The sequence below is a fragment of the Neofelis nebulosa genome, chromosome 8 (genome assembly GCF_028018385.1).
Source record: "Neofelis nebulosa isolate mNeoNeb1 chromosome 8, mNeoNeb1.pri, whole genome shotgun sequence".
NCBI classification, from domain to species: Eukaryota; Metazoa; Chordata; class Mammalia; order Carnivora; family Felidae; genus Neofelis; species Neofelis nebulosa.
This window is the reverse complement of record NC_080789.1, coordinates 54,015,915-54,034,600: the sequence shown is the minus strand read 5'-3', so window position 1 is coordinate 54,034,600 and position 18,686 is coordinate 54,015,915. Positions and strand designations below refer to the sequence as shown.

Below are 18,686 nucleotides of genomic sequence, written 5' to 3'. Positions count from 1 at the left end.
TTTGTCAAAAGATAAAAACATTTTTGGGGCGCCTGGGTGGCTCAGTCGGTTGAGCGGCCGACTTCAGCTCGGATCATGATCTCGCAGCCCGTGAGTTGGAGCCCTGCGTCGAGCTCTGTGCTGACAGCTCAGAGCCTGGAGCCTGTTTCAGATTCTGTGTCTCCCTCTCTCTGACCCTCCCCGTTCATGCTCTGTCTCTCTCTGTCTCAAAAATAAATAAACATTAAAAAAAAGAAAAAGATAAAAACATTTTTTAAATTTCTTTTAATGTTTATTTATTTTTGAGAGACAAACTGTGAGCAGGGGGAGGGGCAGAGAGAGAGGGAGACACAGAATCTGAAGCAGGCTTCAGACTCTGAGCTGACTGCACAGAGCCAGATGCAGGACTTGAAGTCGTAAACCGTGAGATCATGACCTGAGCTGAAGTCAGAGGCTTAACTGAGCACTCAGGTGCCCTGAGATAAAAACATTTTTAAAGCTTTTGATATGTATTCCAAATTGCCTACAAGAAATTTCTGCCAATTTACATTCTCCCAGAAGTATATAAATGTCCTTTTCTCAGTTTTTAGCATTTTAAAATTATTTGCCATTTTATGATTTATTTTATCTTTTTCAAATTTGATGAATGAAAAATAGTTACATGGTAGTTTGGTTTTTTTAAAATTACCAATGCTTAATAGTCATTTGTATTTCTATTTTTAAGATCCACTATATTTTGAATTTCTAAAATATAAATTATACCTCCTCGTATTCAGATTTATATATAAAAGCATTCCGAAGACAAGTGTTAGTAATTTGGTTATGGGCATGATTGAAAATTGATTTATCATAATCTCTGAAGTATACTTGGAAAAGCAGTAATAAAGTTGCTTTGCTTGGAATATTTTTATTTACTAGATTATAACATATTATTTGACTTCAGAAAGCAGCTTTTCCTTCATTTTTCATGTTTTTAGTGTTTATTGCTTTTAAATTGAGTCTTACTTATAGTTGTCCTATAAAGTATTGTATTGTATCATCCTGTGTTTGATGCAGTATCATTACATTATTTTCTAAACTACATTGCAACACAGTAACTTCTTCTATGCTTACAAAGGGAGGCTTGAAATAGTACTCTGTCATAGTATTAGAAAAATTTTTTCTGCAGAATGAAAATACAGATTGGTGTCAGCAATGAGGGGAAAGGGAGGAAACTATGTAGGGATAAAGAAGGGAATGAAGCTACTCTTGTTCATCCTTTACTCCCAAGTTCATTCTTCATTACTGATGTCTCCAAATAGGAGACGCCTTAGGATTAGTTTTGAGCATGTTTCTTTTTGTTGTATTAGAAAATCAAACAAGTACTATTATAATTTTAAATGTTCTTTTAACAGCATGATAAAATATGTGTCAGGAGGTAATAGTGGTTTTTATTTCCATTTAAGCTTTGGCAAATCCCTTTTGGTGCTAAGGAGTTAAAAAGAAAAAAAACCATTTTTGTAGAGAAGCCTTAAAAGCATATATTATAAAATGTCTTAACTTTAAATAATTATATGAAATATTTTACAATTATCTTACCAATTTAGATTTGCCTGAAGAGATTGCCTCCCCCTCCCTTTGAAATTGATAACTTATGGTAAAAATAACTATAAATCTTATTTGCACACTGAAGTATATGTTAATAAAATATTTTAATAAGAATTTAAAACTAAAATTAACTTTGTATTGTGTTCAGTATTTTTCCAAAAATATATCTATTTGTATAAACCTAGTAAACACACATGGCATATCTTAAAATCATGATGGAAATAATTTCCCATCTGTTTTTTAGGCAACAAGTAACAGAAATTATATTTGTTTTAAAAGCAGTCAGTACTCTCATTGATTCACTTAAGAAAACTCAGCCTGAGAATGGTAAGTGCTTAGAAACTCAGTTATTCTAAACTCATAACATTTATGTTCTATTTCTGATATACTTTTCTATTACTAAGTTAACTGAATTTTAGGAATATAACAACTATTAGACTTTCTTTTTCCCAGTCCTTATGACAGCAAAGCATCGTCCATTAGGATGTCAATTAAGTAAATGTTTTAGCTTCTTAATATTAAACAACAGTTTGGCTTTTTTTTTTTTATTTTTTTATTTAACTAAGTTGGTCTGAAGTTAGGGTGTTGCATGGATAATTAGTATTTCGTATAAGTTTAATATGGAGCATCACTGAGTTTTGGGTGAGAGTAGTCTTCATCCTGCATGTGTACTGAATTATGGTATAAGTATAAACTGTTCAACTTTGAATCATTTTATAGCCTTCTCTCATTTGTTTCCCCTTTCTGTTACTCATCTCTCTTCTCTCCGTTCTTTACATTGTTGCTAGAAATGATTTTTCCAAAAGTGCAGCTTTGATCATTCATTTTCCCATCCTTGTAAAACAAAACAAAAAATTTTCATGTACCATTACCTACCAAATGCAGAGAGTACTATTCTCAGCCTCTATTAGGTTTATGCTTTATTTCCACTAGATTTCATGTATCCTGTTTCCCACCAAACTAAAATTTTCAGTCTACCCAAGTTTTTCTAACCTTTTGCTTATTTCATTCTCCTACCTATGTCTACCTAGTTCAAATACCACTCCACTTTTTAACCTTGTTTTTAATCTTTAGTGGTGAATAATTTCTCTTTTCATTGAACTCGTAGCTAGTTTATGTGTACCTTTGTCCAAAGGCACTGTATATGTATTACTGTTACACATATAGATGAATCAGTCACTTCCCTTAACTTGTAAACTTCTTGAGAGGCTTTTTGGGCCATATTTTGTTCTATTTGAATCCTCTACAGCATTGCTACTCAAAGTGGTTTGTTTGAGGATAGGATAAAGAGCTGGCATATTTGTGTCACTAAACACAGTGGTTTAGTTGACATTTTTTATACAACAAGAGTTTGTTAAAGAAGGAAGTGTGTTGGGGCGCCTGGGTGGCTCAGTTGGTTAAGCGTCCGACTTCAGCTCAGGTCATGATCTCACGGCTCGTGAGTTTGAGCCCCATGTCGGGCTCTGTGCTGACAGCTCAGAGCCCGGAGCCTGTTTCAGATTCTGTGTCTCCCTCTCTCTCTGACCCTCCCCCGTTCATCCTCTGTCTCTCTCTGTCTCAAAAGTAAATAAACGTTAAAAAAAAAAAAAAAATTAAAAAAAAAAAGAAGAAGGAAGTGTGTTGATTTACATTCTGGCCCAAGCACATTAGCAGACTGGCACTTTATGGAGCATTACTTTTAATACCCAAGAAGAAGGTTCCTAATAAATGCCTAATAAATGAATCATAGGATATTTGTTCCTGGCAATTATTATGTAATAAAAGTAAATACATATTTTTTCATTTTCAAAATTTACCCACTAGTACTTTGGCCTAGAAAGAGTATTATACTAAACCTTAAGGAGTAATAGATTTGTACTTATTCAATACAAAGGGAGGGGGGTGGAATTTGGTGGGGGGTTTTTTTTTTTTTTAATCTTTATTTATTTTTGAGAGAAAGACAGAGTGTGAGCAGGGGAGGGGCAGAGAGAGAGAGGGAGACACAGAATCTGAAGCAGGCTCCAAGCCCTGAGCTGTCAGCACAGAGCCCAACGCGGGGCTCAAACTCACAAACTGAGATCATGACCTGAGCCGAAGCTGGACGATCAACCGACAGAGCCACCCAGGCGCCCCGGGAAGGGTGGAATTTGTAAGAAAATTTTTGGAGCAATATCTTGACTTCATCCCATCAAATTCAAATTTGAGTTCTCATCAAAAATGTTCTGGTTGATATTTTAGAGAGAGAAGTCATGCATTAACTTCCTAGTAACCAGTAAAATCTTTATTAGATCATAGGATAGAATTGGATTCTTAATTCAAGTCTAAAATATATTTAAGACTTAAACAGGAAATTCTCCAATTCCCATGTTATTGCTATAGTATATTAAATATAACCAGTATATTTCAGTGCATAGTGCTTGCATTATTTTGCAGAATTTTTAGACAGCTGTCAAGAATTTAACCAAAATTTGTATAAAGGAAGAAAAGAGAAGAAAAACTCTGTAACTTTTTTTTTTTTCATAGCTAGTGGGCCAAGAATAGGGCAGTGTAGTAATGGTAAATGATTTAACTTACTGTTAAAAATTGTCTAAGAGAGTTTGAATTGTGGCTCTGGGTATATGAAGTGAAATTTTAAACTAAATGTAACCATAAATGAAGATGATATTGTAACATATTAGAAAGCTATGATAAGCTTCATTAAGAAACAGGAAAAAAGAAGATAACTAAGAAAAAGCCAAGCCTTTCCAGTGGAAATATGTTGGATTGCTCGTTGCCAGTCCAAAATTGTTTAAAACATTGGTCATTTGTTTTAGGGTTTTCTAGTGAGAGAGGAGGCATTTTTTGGACTTATTTTTAATTTGGGGGAATTTTGTTTTTATCATTTTACTTGATCTTTACTTTAAAATTTGAATAGGCAACCCTCCTACAAAGGCATGTCTGTAGTTCCCTGTCTTTGGACACGTAAGAATTGGAGGAAAAGAAATGTGGACTTGGAGAAGTCTGGGGCCAGCTTGCTCCATGCAGGCTCAAGATCAACCATCCAACAGAGAGAGAGAGGGGGGGGGGGGAGGGAGAAAATAGAATTTGAATAGCTAGTAACCACATACACATGTTTCAAAAATTCAAAAATATACAGGGAAAAGTTTTGAGATAGCTTTATCCTATTTTATATCTGCCTAGTTCTTACCTCGCCATAGGTAACCATTTAACCATTTTTATTAGTTTGTGGATCTTTCCATGAGTTTATTATGTAAATACAATATATATATACTCCAGTATTCCCCCAGTTTTAAACATAAATGAATATGCATAGTAGCCCCATATTATACCTACTGTCCTGAATACTCTTATTTTTCTCCGCTTCATAGAATTTGGAGATACTTCCATATCAATACATACAGCTTTTTCATTCCTTTTGATAGGTAAGCCCAAGTTCTGTAGTGGGATTTTTTTTTTTTTTAAGTTCATTTCTTTACTTTGGGAGAGAACACAGGTGGGGGAGGGGCAGAGAGAGCAAAAGAGAGAGAGAGACAGAGAATCCTATGCCAGCACAGAGCCCGATGCATAGCTCCAACCCACAAACCGTGAGATCATGACCTGAGCTGAAGTTGGATGCTCAACTGACTGAGCCACCCAGGCACCCCATATGTATGGTAGGTTTTAAAAACTATATTTTAAGAAATTTGAAGAGCCTTCCCTGAGTTTAGGATGTGATCTTAAACAGTGTATTTTTTAAATTTTTTTTTTTTTTTTACATTTATTTATTTTTGAGACAGAGTGTGAGCAGGGGAGGGGCGGCGGGGGGGGGGGGGGGGGTGTGGGAGACACAGAATCCGAAACAGGCTTCAGGCTCCGAGCTGTCAGCACAGAGCCTGATGTAGGGCTTGAAACCACAAACCATGAGATCATGACCGGAGCCGAAGTCGGATGCCCAGTCGGCTGAGCCACCCAGGTGCCCCTTAAACAGCGTATTTTTTTATTTTCCAGTAGTAAACCAAGAATTAATTTTGTCAGTTGACTCTCCATCTGGGGCAATCTAGATAGGTTTCAATCTGTGCAACCTTTTTTTTATTTTTCCCAGTTTTTTTATTGTTGCAAAATACACATAAAATATTTATCTTCAGCCATTTTTAAGTGTATAGTTCAGTGGTATTAATTTCTTAATAGTGTGCAACCATCACCATGATCTATCTCCATAACTCTTTTTATCTTGTAACTGAAACTCGACACTCATTAAACAATAATTCCTTATTCCCCGCTCCTCCTAGTTTCTGACACCACCATTCTATTTTTTTTTTTTTTAATTTTTTTTTTTTAACGTTTATTTATTTTTGAGACAGAGAGAGATAGAGCATGAACGGGGGAGGGTCAGAGAGAGGGAGACACAGAATCTGAAATAGGCACCAGGCTCTGAGCTGTCAGCACAGAGCCCGACGCGGGGCTCGAACTCACGGACCGTGAGATCATGACCTGAGCAGAAGTTGGCCGCTTAACCGACTGAGCCACCCAGGCGCCCACCATTCTATTTTCTATTACCATGACTTTGCTCTCGGTATCTCATATAAGTTGAGTCACAAAATACTTGTCTTTTTGTGACTGGCTTTTCTGCTTAGTATAATGTCATTGAGTTTCATTCATATTGTAGCATATTGGAGAATTTACTTTTTAAGGCTGAATAATATTCCATTGTGGTGTGTGTGTGTGTGTGTGTGTGTGTGTGTTGTGTGTGTGTCTCATATTTTCCTTATCCATTCATCCATTGGTAGACACTTGGGTTAATTCCACATTTTAGCTATTGCGAATAATGCTACTATGAATGTGTGTACAGGAATCTCTTCAAGACCCTGCTTTGTTCTTTTGAGTATATACCCAGAAGTAGAATTGCTGGATCATATGGTAATTCTATTTTTTTGTTTTTTGAGGAACCACTGTATTATTTTCCACAGTGGCTATACCATTTTACATTACAACCATCAGTGAACAAAGGTTCTAATTTCTCCACATCTGCACAAATACTTGTGTTTTTTTAAATTTTGTTTTTGTTTTGATAGTAGCCATTTTAATCAGTATGAGTTGGTATCTCATTGTAGTTTTGATTTGCATTTCCCTTAGGTTGGCGATGTTGAGCATCTTTTCGTGTACATTATTGGCCATTTGTATACATTATCGGCCATTTGTATATCTGCTTTGGAGAAATGTCTATTCAAGTCCTTTGCCATTTTTTGAATTGAGTTGTTTTTTGTTGTTGTTGAAGCCCCTTTGTTTACACCTCTATGATCAGAAGCAGCGATCAGAGCACAGATCCCCGATATTTGGAGGATATGGTCTTTTTGCCCACCGTGGCCTGCTGCAGGCAAGCTGCTCCAGGAACACGTGCACAGCTGCCTACCACATGGCTAGGGGTGAGGGATGGGTAGCTGCTACTGTGCTAAGAGCTGAAATTGACCAAAATTAACCACAATATTCTATCCAAGTCTACCTCTGGAAGTTGCAAGCCTTCAGTAGACTCCAGAGTTCCAAAATAGTTGTATCAAGCCGATTCTGCCAATACAATTGTTGTCTAGGTGGGTAGACAGATTCCGGGTACTTGCTCTCTGCCATTTTTCAGAATCCTCTCTGTGTAATCTTTTGTTAAATGATCAGTGGAAAGTTTCATAGAAGACAGCTGGAGCAGACTGTTTAAAACTTCTCTTTATAATGTTTGTTTTCTGTTAAGCAAGGAAAATTCTTTTTACAAATGAGATCTCGTATGGATTCCCAAGATATAAAACAGATAAAAACAGCACTGGCCTGAGTCCCTCCTTCACCATTACCCATCCACTCCCCTCCCTTTTTCTTTTTCCCATTTCTAGTCTGAGGAAGCCTCTGTTTGGGTGAAGAAGGGATTGTGTGAACAGTTCAGCATTTCCCAAGATTTGTACTCAGGAATGAATATTAATGATGATGAGTGATGTCAGTAGATATTGAATATAAAAAAAATTCCATAATCAAATTAATTTTGGAAATCCTAGATTAGATAAAGTTAAGCCTCTTTTTTACTGCAAGTTTTTAATAAATTCGTGTGAATTATGAGTCCCCCAAAAGGAAGATAATATATACAACATGTGCCAAACTTCCCTGGTCATCGTTTTTATAAGAAGTATTTTGAAGAATACTAGTGTAAGAAACACATTCCTTTATTCTCCAACAGAAGCTGAGATAAAGAGAAATTGGAGTGAAAAATAGAATCACAGTTCCTTGTGTATAATACAGTATCTTTCTTTTATGCTAGACTGCCTCCTAGATTTGAGACTTGTTTCATAGTGTCGTATACATATACTGTGTAACAAAATCTGTCAGCTGGTTTTGTTGCGTATTGCAGGCTCAGCAATATGCACAGCATTTACAGAAAAATAGACATGTAATATGTGATCTCAGAGTATAAGGAAATTATAAACTAAATGGGATGTAACACTTTTTCCCATTCACCAAACAGTATTCAACTGTACTACTTGTTGGTGATAGTGGAGAGGAACACGGACGTGTCTCTTCACACTGAAGTTTAAATCTAGTGATACCTGTTAAAGATTAGGAAGCAGTACAAGAGAAGAGTGGATCTTTGGTCACTTGAAACTAAAATCAGTATCAAGGACATTACTGGGGAAACCATTTAAATATTTATATTTTTAGCATACAACTGCATAAGAAATTGAGTTGTTTTCTAATTCTAATTCTTCTTGAAATATGCACTACATTGTCTGGCACTTACACTGAAAATGACAGAAGTTTGAATTCCAAGTTACTTTGTTAGCTTCCAATGCCTTCACAAATTGAAGTATCATTTAAAATGGACTTTAGCACATTCCTTGGTATGGATGACTCTGTACTCTGACCATATGTTTCCCCCTCATATCTTATTCGATCTATCGGGAAGTCTTCCAAAGATTAAAAAAGAAAAGGGTATAAGATTGTGGAATCTCCATATTGGGGGATTTTTTTCTTTGCCTTGTATTTAAAGGATTGTGTTATGTTAATTGGATAATCTCTGCTATTTAAATACACATGTTTTTGAGATTTTATACTTTTTAATTGCAGTTGATGGAAATACCTGGGCACAAGTGATTGCTTTATACCCAACTCTAGTCGAATGCATCACCTGCTCGTCTGCAGAAGTCTGCTCTGCACTTAAAGAGGCACTCGTTCCTTTTAAGGATTTCATGCAGCCACCAGCATCCAAAGTTCAAAATGGAGAATCTTGACCAGCTATAATAATTTTAAAGAAGAAAGATTATCTAAAGACTGTTTGATCCTCAGTGAGTCTTCTATGAGAAGGACATTTCTTACTACCAATAATTCTTGGCAGCTGTTGTTCGCCTCCTTTAAATTGTACTTACCTGAGTTCAGTAATTCATATTACAAGCTTACATGTCAACAAAGGCTCCTGAGTGAGCAGCGGTGGAAGCCTTTAGTAGGTTAAACTGATGGAGAGTTAGTTAATACTGCAACATACCTGCTACTGTATCTTCAGTTGGTGATTTAAAAGTGAGCTTATGTACAGTTTGTGGTGTATGTGTTAATGATGTACTTTTTAAAAAGAAAGAAAAGATATTTCATTCAGTCAGATTTATTAGGCTGGTGTTTTTGCACCCTTTTTCAAGTACAAATTGTACTAAAATTTTATGCAAGATGGTACTGTAACATTCCATATTATCTATAACCAGCCTTTGTAAACAAAGGGAACTGATAAACTTGTGTGTATAATAAATGGTACAGTTCTGTATAAAATAGTTGCATTTATTATTTAAATTTTTAAAATATTGATAATGTTAAATGCTTGAAGCTGTATTTATTATTAATACAAAATTGTTTGCTTTCATTTTTACTTATAATTTGCCTTCTTAAGCGGCAGGTATGCTTACCATATGATCATGCAGTTATCTTTAGTGCTTATTTTAAATGTATTTACTAGTGACTATTAAACATCTGACCAGAAAGGTCATGTGAACACAGCAGCAAATAGTTTATGATTTGCTGATTTTGCAACTTTGAAGTATAGTTATTAGCTTAATACATTGGGATATATTGTAGCATTCTGACTCCGTCATACCTCATTTCTTTAAATATCTTTCCCAGCTTTCACGTAAGTCTGTCTGTTTTTATATTTGGTGTTTGGATTTTAAAGACTTTTCATATTATATTTCTACTGATTTTCTTTTTCTCACTGACTAAGCATTTATCACTGTCTTTGAATTATGATCCAGGCAAGATGATTCCAGATTTCCTAAATTTTGCCTGTGAAGTTTTGTTCATTTCAGTGCTTCATTTTGTAATGTCTTCGCAAGAAAAAAAATAACTATGCCAACCCATAAATATAAAATGTGTGTGTGTTCTAAAACAATGAGAAGTGTATTTTTGGAGACAGTGAAGCATTTAGAAGTACAGTAAACTTTCTGTCATGGAGTGAATTGCTAATTTTGTTTCACTTTTCTTAGTGAAGAAGAAAAATGCTCTTGAGTACATTACTTGTTTCTTAAAAAACTAACCTAGCTTACTGTATTTTTTATTAATGGATTGTGGTATTATCATATTAGTTACATTTGCATAAACATTTATGTGAAGACACAAAGATGTTTAAAACAATTATTAAGAAATCATAATGGTTTCAGTATTATGTTAGTGTGCTGGAAGTCCTTTGATTTTAATAGAATTTATACATTGCAGCCTCTCCAGAATAATTATAAAACTAGGAGAAGATACTAGAATTGAGTAATGAATGAGATACAATTTTGAGGCTGTTGTAATTGTGAAATTATTTAATTTGCACTATTATCTGTAAACATGGTAAGCTTTTATCGAGGAGATATTATTTTTATTTACATGAATTAATGAATTTCTATTTTATAATTTCACCTAAAATTAGGGTAAATTAATATGGCATTTCATAGATTCTGTCTTCAGCATTTTCCTTAAAGTTGTAAAAAAGAAAATACCAAGCTGTGTATTCAGTTTAGTTCCTATATTTGGATATGTTACATTGGGAGTTAGAAAGATCTGTGTATCATTGATAAAGTACTGAAATAGACTAACAAGGGTAGTGTGCCAGTTAAGTAACATGTTAAAAATATTGCCATGAATTTACATGAAGTGAAAATGTTTATTCCTGAGAAATAATCGATTGATTGCAATCATAAAAGTTATTCTCCAGTGAAAGTTAAATACAAATCAAAGGTATACAGCATACATTTATATAAGTTGAAGAGTTTTAGTTAATATTGTATTAGCCTTCAATACCAGGACCATTCCCTATAGAGCAAAGCACTGAATGTGTTGATACCACAGAATATGGTAATCGGTGCCAGTCTTAGTGACAAGCAAAGTGGGCTGCCCGCTTGGTGGTATAATTTGGCAGGTTTTTTTCCTCCCAGAATATGTCCTGCCACCCCAGGGGTCACTATCAGCAGTTCATCCCTTGAGTCACACATTCCTCTTAGTCTGCATTTTCTAAGATATCCTGGTCCCTGGGGAGGTTAACACAGTGAGTGCCCTTGTCTTGTTGGTGTGAATTGGGTTCTGTAGTGACCAGAAGAACTGGGCTGTGTGAGATTACTAGATAGTATGACATTAAAAAAGGAAGTTCTCAAGGCTAATATCACTTTACAGCATAGCTGATACTATGACTAGTCCTTGAAGCATTAGTAATAATGTTCTTTGGAACGCATATTATAAATACCATGAGTTTTAAGCCTAATATCAATTTTTTTTCCACTGGCCATGCCTTTCTTTTTTTTTTTTTAATTTTTTTTTTTCAACGTTTTTTTTTTTTATTTATTTTTGGGACAGAGAGAGACAGAGCATGAACGGGGGAGGGGCAGAGAGAGAGGGAGACATAGAATCGGAAACAGGCTCCAGGCTCCGAGCCATCAGCCCAGAGCCTGACACGGGGCTCGAACTCACGGACCGCGAGATCGTGACCTGGCTGAAGTCGGACGCTTAACCGACTGCGCCACCCAGGCGCCCCGGCCATGCCTTTCTTAATATAGATTGTCAGAGGGCAGGTATAATCCAACATCAGATTATAGTTCTTCCGTAACTTTTTTCCATTATAAAAGAAACAAATTTTCAACTTGAATAACTTACTTTTTATTTTCCTACAATCCTACCACTGCCAAAAAGGAAAAGAAAATAGGTAATTTTGTAGTGTCTCATTTAGTATTTCTGTATAACTAGTGTTAAAGTTTTGTTAGTTTTACTGAATAAGTAACACTTATCAGGAGCCTGTAGCGGCTAAAAGAAAAAGAAAATGCATGAAAGTCTGGCCAAGAGAAAACCACTTTCACTTGCTTTCATTTTTTTAAATTCTTTTTAATGTTTTTATTTATTTTTGAGAGAGAGAGAGAGAGAGAGCACAAGAAGGGGAGGGGCAGAGAGAGAGGGAGACACATAATCTGAAGCAAACTCCAGGCTCCAACTGTCAGCACAGAGCTGGAAGCGGGGCCCAAGATCATGAACCTGAAGCGGGGCCCAAAATCATGAAGATGGTGACCTGAGCTGAAATTGGACGCTTAACCAACTGAGCCACCCAGGCGCCCCATCACTTGCTTTCGTTTTTAATTTTATTGTATTGATAGCTATGTTGTTTCTTTCCTGTTTTCCCCCTATTCTTGCTATAATCCTTAAGTTATGTTTAGCACCAGAAGGAAGAGATGAACAATTTACACATGTATTTTATTCCGAAGAGTAACACTCATTTAAATTAATTCTATAACAAGCCAGTAACAACTAGGTTGTCTTTTCTCGCTGTAACCTTAGAGTAAGCATTTTGCTTATTGTCACAGTTTGGTAGCACTAGTCCCAGGTGACCCTAAGGCCAAAGGATCAGTTGTGAAACTGAGGGTGTGGGGCGCCTAGCTGGCTCAGTAGGAAGAGCATGGAACTCTCAATCTCAGGGTCGTGAGTTCAAGCCCCACATTGGGTGTAGAGGTTACTTAAAGTGAGGGTGAAACAGCATAGTGTAGAAAACAACACAAAAGTATTAATGAGGTTGTCATTTTTATACTCGTGTTACTGAAAAACAGTTTATTATACAGTGACCTAATATAACATAGTCTTCCCAAATGTACAATAATTCAGATAGGCAGCCAAATCCTCAAGAGACTACCATAGGTGATAGTACAAGTAGAATGCTCTCAGGAACCCACCTGCCTGTGATTGCTGTACAACTTAATGTTGGTGATTTAGAAGCCATAGATATAATGTCCAGGCCAGGACATTTTATTTTTATTTTATTTTATTTTTTTAATTAAAACTACCATGGATGTGGACAAAAATAGTCTTATGAAAGTATTGCCAGCAGCCTAGTATGTCCTTTAGATGTCTACAGATTAGGTTTGACATTATGGCAGATAGGCTGACCTTGTATAAACTACCACATTTCACTGTGCTTCATGTTGCTGAGTTGTATATCAGAGTGCATTTTACTTTTTTTTTTTAATTATTGTTGATGATAACAGGTGTTCATACTACAGTGTGTTAGTGATTTTTGTATTATGGGAAAACAGTTTTTAATACTTCAAAAATCACTTAAATTGCATTTTTTGTATCTTATAAGTAGAGTAGTGCTTTCAATTTGAAATTTTTTATGGATTGGGAAAGAAAGTCTTTGTATCTTGATTTATGTAAAAACTATTTCATAGAAGTTCAGTAAATACCAATTTCTTACAAATCTAGTTAATTCATTTTGAGTGCACTAACAGTGTTTGCTCTCTTTAAAAGAGCTCCCAGTGAGTCCTCTTGTGAATATAAACACTCTTAGTAATCTTGACTTAGTTACCTTTAGGCATGTGTAAAGGGGCCCCTGGCTGGCTCAGTTTATAGAGCACATGACTCTTGATCTCAGAGTCCTGAGTTTGTGCCCCATGTTGGGCATAGAGTTTACTTAAAAATAAAAAAACAACAATAACAAAACAATCCAGTAAATCATAACTTGAGGCACATGAACTTTTCAAGGCTTCTATTATCATCTGTAAAGCACAGGTGATAATCAATGAGTTACTAATTCTTTGGAGAAAAATAATACATGGTTTGAACTTAGATTTGATTTCATAATGATATTGTTAGGTTAACTATTAAAATTATTTGATAAATTTATTACTCTATAATAAATTTGACTATATATTTTTCTCTCGTTTTCTCCTGCATTACTTTCTTTCCTTCTCTTTCCCTTTCTTTAAAAAATTCTATGTTTACCTTATCTTCTTTTTTAATACATTCTCCCCAGTTTTTCTATTTTTCATTCTTCTTTTATTTTCTGCCTCTTCTGTTCCAGCTCTTCCTTTAATTTCACCTATACTTTGTTCAAAAGAAGCAGAGCTATTAGTGGTAGAACCACTGCCAACTGCCTTTTTATTAAACGATATTCGGGAAATACCTTCTGCTTTGGCCACTGTTGAATTTTTGCAAAGGTGAAGTCTCCCTGCTATTTCAAAATAGCTGAACAAGTTCGAGTAATGACTGTAGCTTCTACTGTCTTTCTGAAACCACAGGGTTCAGCAGCCAGGATGCTCACAAATGGGATTGCTATGAATATGATGAATTCAGCTAAACCTGGAACAATCATGTCTTTTCTGTTACATGGAGAGAGATTATACCACTTTTCTGAAAGAGAGTCTTTAAAATCTGTTTAAATGAGGTTTTAAAAAATTATTTGGTTTCTTTTGGAGAGGGCTTTTTCTTTGTTTTTGGAGGCAAATGCTTTGAGCTATTTTAGATTTATGTTATCTAAATATTGTTTACTTTCAAAAAAACGAGGTCGCACGTTGCCCACATATTTCAGCTGTTTCTAATTTTCTGTGGCAAACAGTATTCTTCAGAGAAGAGCCACAGCGTTACAGTACTCAGCTCCAAGTCTTTATAGAGTATATTTGGTATCCCTGTGCTTAGTGCTTACAGTGACACAGAGGTCAGTTGAAACATTCTTAATTACATTTTAGGATTGATTCTAATCCCTCAGGTAAGAAAAAAAAATTTATTTTACCTTTGAATTCTGAGATCATTTCCAGTTGCTGCAAATGTAGTTACATCGAGTTTTATTTTAAACCAACATTCAATAGAGTGCAACCAGGGGAAGATCTGCTAAACCATGGCATTATTAGGAAACTATTGCAATATAGTAACTCATTTCTGTGAAGTCTTACTAGATGGGAGAAAAATTCCAAGATTGTAATATTGCAATCTTATTCTTTTTATCTAGAAAAATCAAATAAAATATTAGGCTTCAGACCCAACTGTGCAAATTGCATTTGCTTTCCAGCTTTTACTACCTCTGTGTCATAATTTTAACACATAACATACAACTCCTGTCTCTTAAGGCAGTTACCATATGGTGTTTATGTCAGACTGGATATATTTATCTAATTTTGTGAGATTCTTTTTTAGCTCCCAACACAGTTCTTGAAAGTAATACCGCTGTTGTTACACTTTCTCCTTACAATTTTTATGTTGTTGAGACGTATCAGTTATGTATTATAATCATGAAGTCTCTTGGCCTCAAACCCAAGTTTTCTTTGTGGCCTAGGATATATTTTTCACAAAAACTTCATAGTTATAGCTGTGATTACATAGATTTTTAATTTGCTTTACAGTTACCACTCAGCACGATTCTAGGTTTTTTAATTATGTTCCAGCACTACTAGTTTTCTCAGTGTAACTTAAAATCATAACCACTTTCAGAATTTACTTTCAGATACTGCAAATGTTTCATTTTTTTCGTTAATGTACTTTGTATTTGCTTTCTCATCCCCACTAGGTTCAACACTTTAGAGACACCCCACGTAATTGACTCTGGTTAAAGACTTCATAAGTAATGATTCAATATGTTTAGGATGGCTTACATATATGGTCATTTTGGAAAAACTTTCATAGAATAATGGACATGTGTTTTGAGAGCTTTGTTGAAACTATTAATGTGTAAAATAAAGATTAAAAGAACATCTAGTCAGAAGAACATTATGAAGTATCTCAGCAGTTTGGAAAGAAAATAGATGTAGAACTTTGTGTAAAAATTCTAGGTCAAGTGAAAAACAACCCTCATGTGGTTTAGACTCTTTTAATCTTTTATTTTGTATATTTATGTTTAATTTAGTGAGGCTAATATTGAAATGGCCTATCTATAGCAATGTCAGACTATTCCTCTACTTCTCAAAGAAAAATAGTTTGTTTTAAAGTTTCTTTTTTGAGAACCTGAGTTGTGTGATAAGTGTATGATACTGAAAAATGCCTACATAGTACTTACAGCAATTAGGTATAGTTATAATACATTTTCTAATTTCTCTTAATCATCATTTCTGGAGTACCTCGTATATGTCAGCCAGGGCTTTACCTATAATTCCTTTTAATCCTCACAGCACTCCTACAAGGAAGGTTTTATATATTATACTCCTTTTACAGAGGAGGAAGTCAGGGTTTAAAGGCTGAAGTGACTTGCCTAAAGACATAGCCTGTGCATTAGCATGTCCTGCTTCAAACACAGTTTTTTTCCACTACAACATGCTAGTTGCACAGCTTACAAAAAATATTCTCCATTAAAATTCAAGCCTTACTAAAATAAATCTAAAATACTTTTCAGGCAATTACTATGGATAGGAATTGGGACGTAACAAAGAACTTGAAATAGTGTGAAAAAAGATTTGCCTAATGGCTATGACCTCCAGAGCTGCGTTGGACTTTTATTATTGTACGGGACAGTTTAAAACATCTTACTGATTTGTAGTTTAGGAGGTCTCATTATAGTGATGAAGAGCCCAGAGTGTGGGGTCAGACTCTAGTTCAAATTCCTGCTCTGTTGTTTACTAGTGTGTGATGTTGGGCAAGTTAATTAATCTGTTTTGTTTTTCTCATCTGTAAAATGGATTTAACAGTGGTGTTTAACTCATAGGAGTTGCTTATTAGGATTTAAAAAGGAGTAGGGGCACCAGGGTGGCTCAATGATTGAGTGTCTGACTCTTGGTTTCGGCTCAGGTCATGATTTCACGGTTTGTGGGTTCGAGCCATGGGTCAGGTTCTAGCTGACAGTGTGGAGCCTGCTTGGGATTCTCTCTCCCCCACTCTCTCTATCCCTCCCCCACTATCTTTCTCTCAAAAATAAACTTTTTGTGTTTTAAAAGAGTACTGTAAAGCACTGTCCCTGGCACCTAGGTCAATGTTATATAAATTAAATATGCTTTTGATACACAACATTCCAAGAAATGAGTAGAAAACCCATGCCTTCTCACAAGACCCCTTTTTTTTTTTGCCTTTTATTGGACAACCACTGTGTATTAAGAACTACTGTATGCTGGGGCGCCTGGGTGGCTCAGTCGGTTGGGCGGCTGACTTCGGCTCAGGTCATGATCTCGCGGTCCGTGAGTTCGAGCCCCGCATCGGGCTCTGTGCTGACTGCTCAGAGCCTGGAGCCTGTTTCACATTCTGTGTCTCCCTCTCTCTGACCCTCACCCGTTCATGCTCTGTCTCTCTCTGCCTCAAAAATAAATAAACGTTAAAAAATTAAAAAAAAAAAAAATTAAAAAAAAAAAAAAAAGAACTACTGTATGCTTACATCTGTGTCCTTGCTATATGCGCAAAGTCATTGGAAGCTCTCAGGTGCTTATAGCTACTTGAGGAAACCACATACATAAAATAATACAAGACCATATATGAAGTACTTGTGTCCATGATATTTTAGTTCCTTTTATTTGTTAGGCATTAGGTTAGTCTCTGCCCTCATGGAATTCAGTTCTGCAGGAAATACAGGTCTTTAACAAGTGTGCAAAGTACTGTGAAAGACAAGTACAGATTAATACGCAGTCATAAAGTAGGGAACCTTAGCCTAGTCTTGTGTGGCTTAGGGTATTATCGCTGTTAGTATTCAGAAGGAAAATCAATTAAAAAGAAAGAAAAGGCTTGATGGTAGAAATAGAATTTTCAATGGGCTTTGAGGGTAGGTAGATTTTTTTTTTTTTTTTTTTTTTTGCATGGGTCCAAAGAATATTTGAGGGTATCTCAGGTAAAAACAAATAATGTGAGCAAGGCATATCTGTGAAATATGAGAAAACTGATAGTACATTTCGGTGTGTTGTGTGAACCAGGATTGACTGTGAGGGATTGAGGCCCATTGATGGACATTCTTTGAAAGCCATACAGACTAGATTTCAGATGGCAGAAGCGTGGAGTGATTATTTTTAAAAGTAAATTATAAAACTAAGGAAGATAAACTTGCAGTTATAAGCAGGATTGAGTTGAGGGAATATAGAGCAGGGAAAGCTAAGGTAGAAGCTGTTGCACTTTTCCTGCTGTGTGGTCATGATGAAGGATTGATAAGCTGAGGGCAGTCACACTGGGAAAGGATGGTAAAATTCTGAGTATTATGGCTGGAGGAAAGAAAGCTGATAACAATGCATTGTGTCTGGGTGATGAGTACATTGGTGTCAGCATTGTCAAAAATGGGTTAATTGTGGAAAGGAATCAGATGCAATTGAAGCAGTGTAATGACTAAATTTAGTTGGAAACTTGATTGCTCTAATGTATTTGTATCCTGTAAGCCAAACAATTGACCATTTGAATTTGAAATCCTGTACTATTAGGACATATGACATTTGCTATGATGCAGAATAATGTGGTTGACTGTGCACTGAATGAAAAGTGGATTGGGCCATGGCAGCCCAATCATTGCTTATCAGGACAGGGTGGTACCAATCATAATGAAACTATTAGTCAAGTTTCTGCAGACTTCCTGGTAACCATCACTGTGATGCATAGTCGAATTTCTGCTCTTGTCAGGTAAAGCATTTAACTGCAAGTGGTTCTACATCTATACAAAACCAAATACATAAAAATACATAAACACATACACAAAATACGTAAGTACATAAATGTTATTAATTGGAACTATTTCACAGTGACAACAGGCAAACTACCTTTAGCGGTTGCTTTAAAAACACCTATAACGGGGCGCCTGGTTGGTTCAGTCGGTTAAGCGTCCAACTTCAGCTCAGGTCATGATCTCCCAGTCAGTGAGTTCGAGCCCCATGTCAGGTTCTGAGCTGTCAGCACAGAGCCTGGAGCCTGCTTTGGATACTGTGTCTCCCACTCTGCCCCCCCCCCTCAACATTCTGTCTCCCCATTAAAAA

The 18,686-nt window shown here is 35.8% G+C and overlaps 1 protein-coding gene and 1 non-coding gene across 6 annotated transcripts in view; both read left to right on the top strand.

The window, feature by feature from the left end:
- The window catches only part of MON2 (MON2 homolog, regulator of endosome-to-Golgi trafficking), a 124,132-nt gene extending 114,148 nt beyond the window's left edge, over positions 1–9,984 (top strand). For all 5 annotated transcript variants that reach the window (XM_058742162.1, XM_058742163.1, XM_058742161.1 and 2 more), the window contains 2 exons: positions 1,811–1,893; positions 8,620–9,984. In XM_058742162.1, coding sequence (XP_058598145.1) covers positions 1,811–1,893; positions 8,620–8,783 — 247 coding nt within the window. In that variant the 3' untranslated portion in view covers positions 8,784–9,984. The remainder of the gene's footprint in view (positions 1–1,810; positions 1,894–8,619) is intronic.
- LOC131484197 (small nucleolar RNA SNORA38) lies at positions 4,464–4,594 on the top strand. Its single transcript, XR_009248099.1, has one exon. It is a non-coding gene; the product is annotated as a small nucleolar RNA SNORA38 (small nucleolar RNA).
- Positions 9,985–18,686: the final 8,702 nt, after the last annotated feature.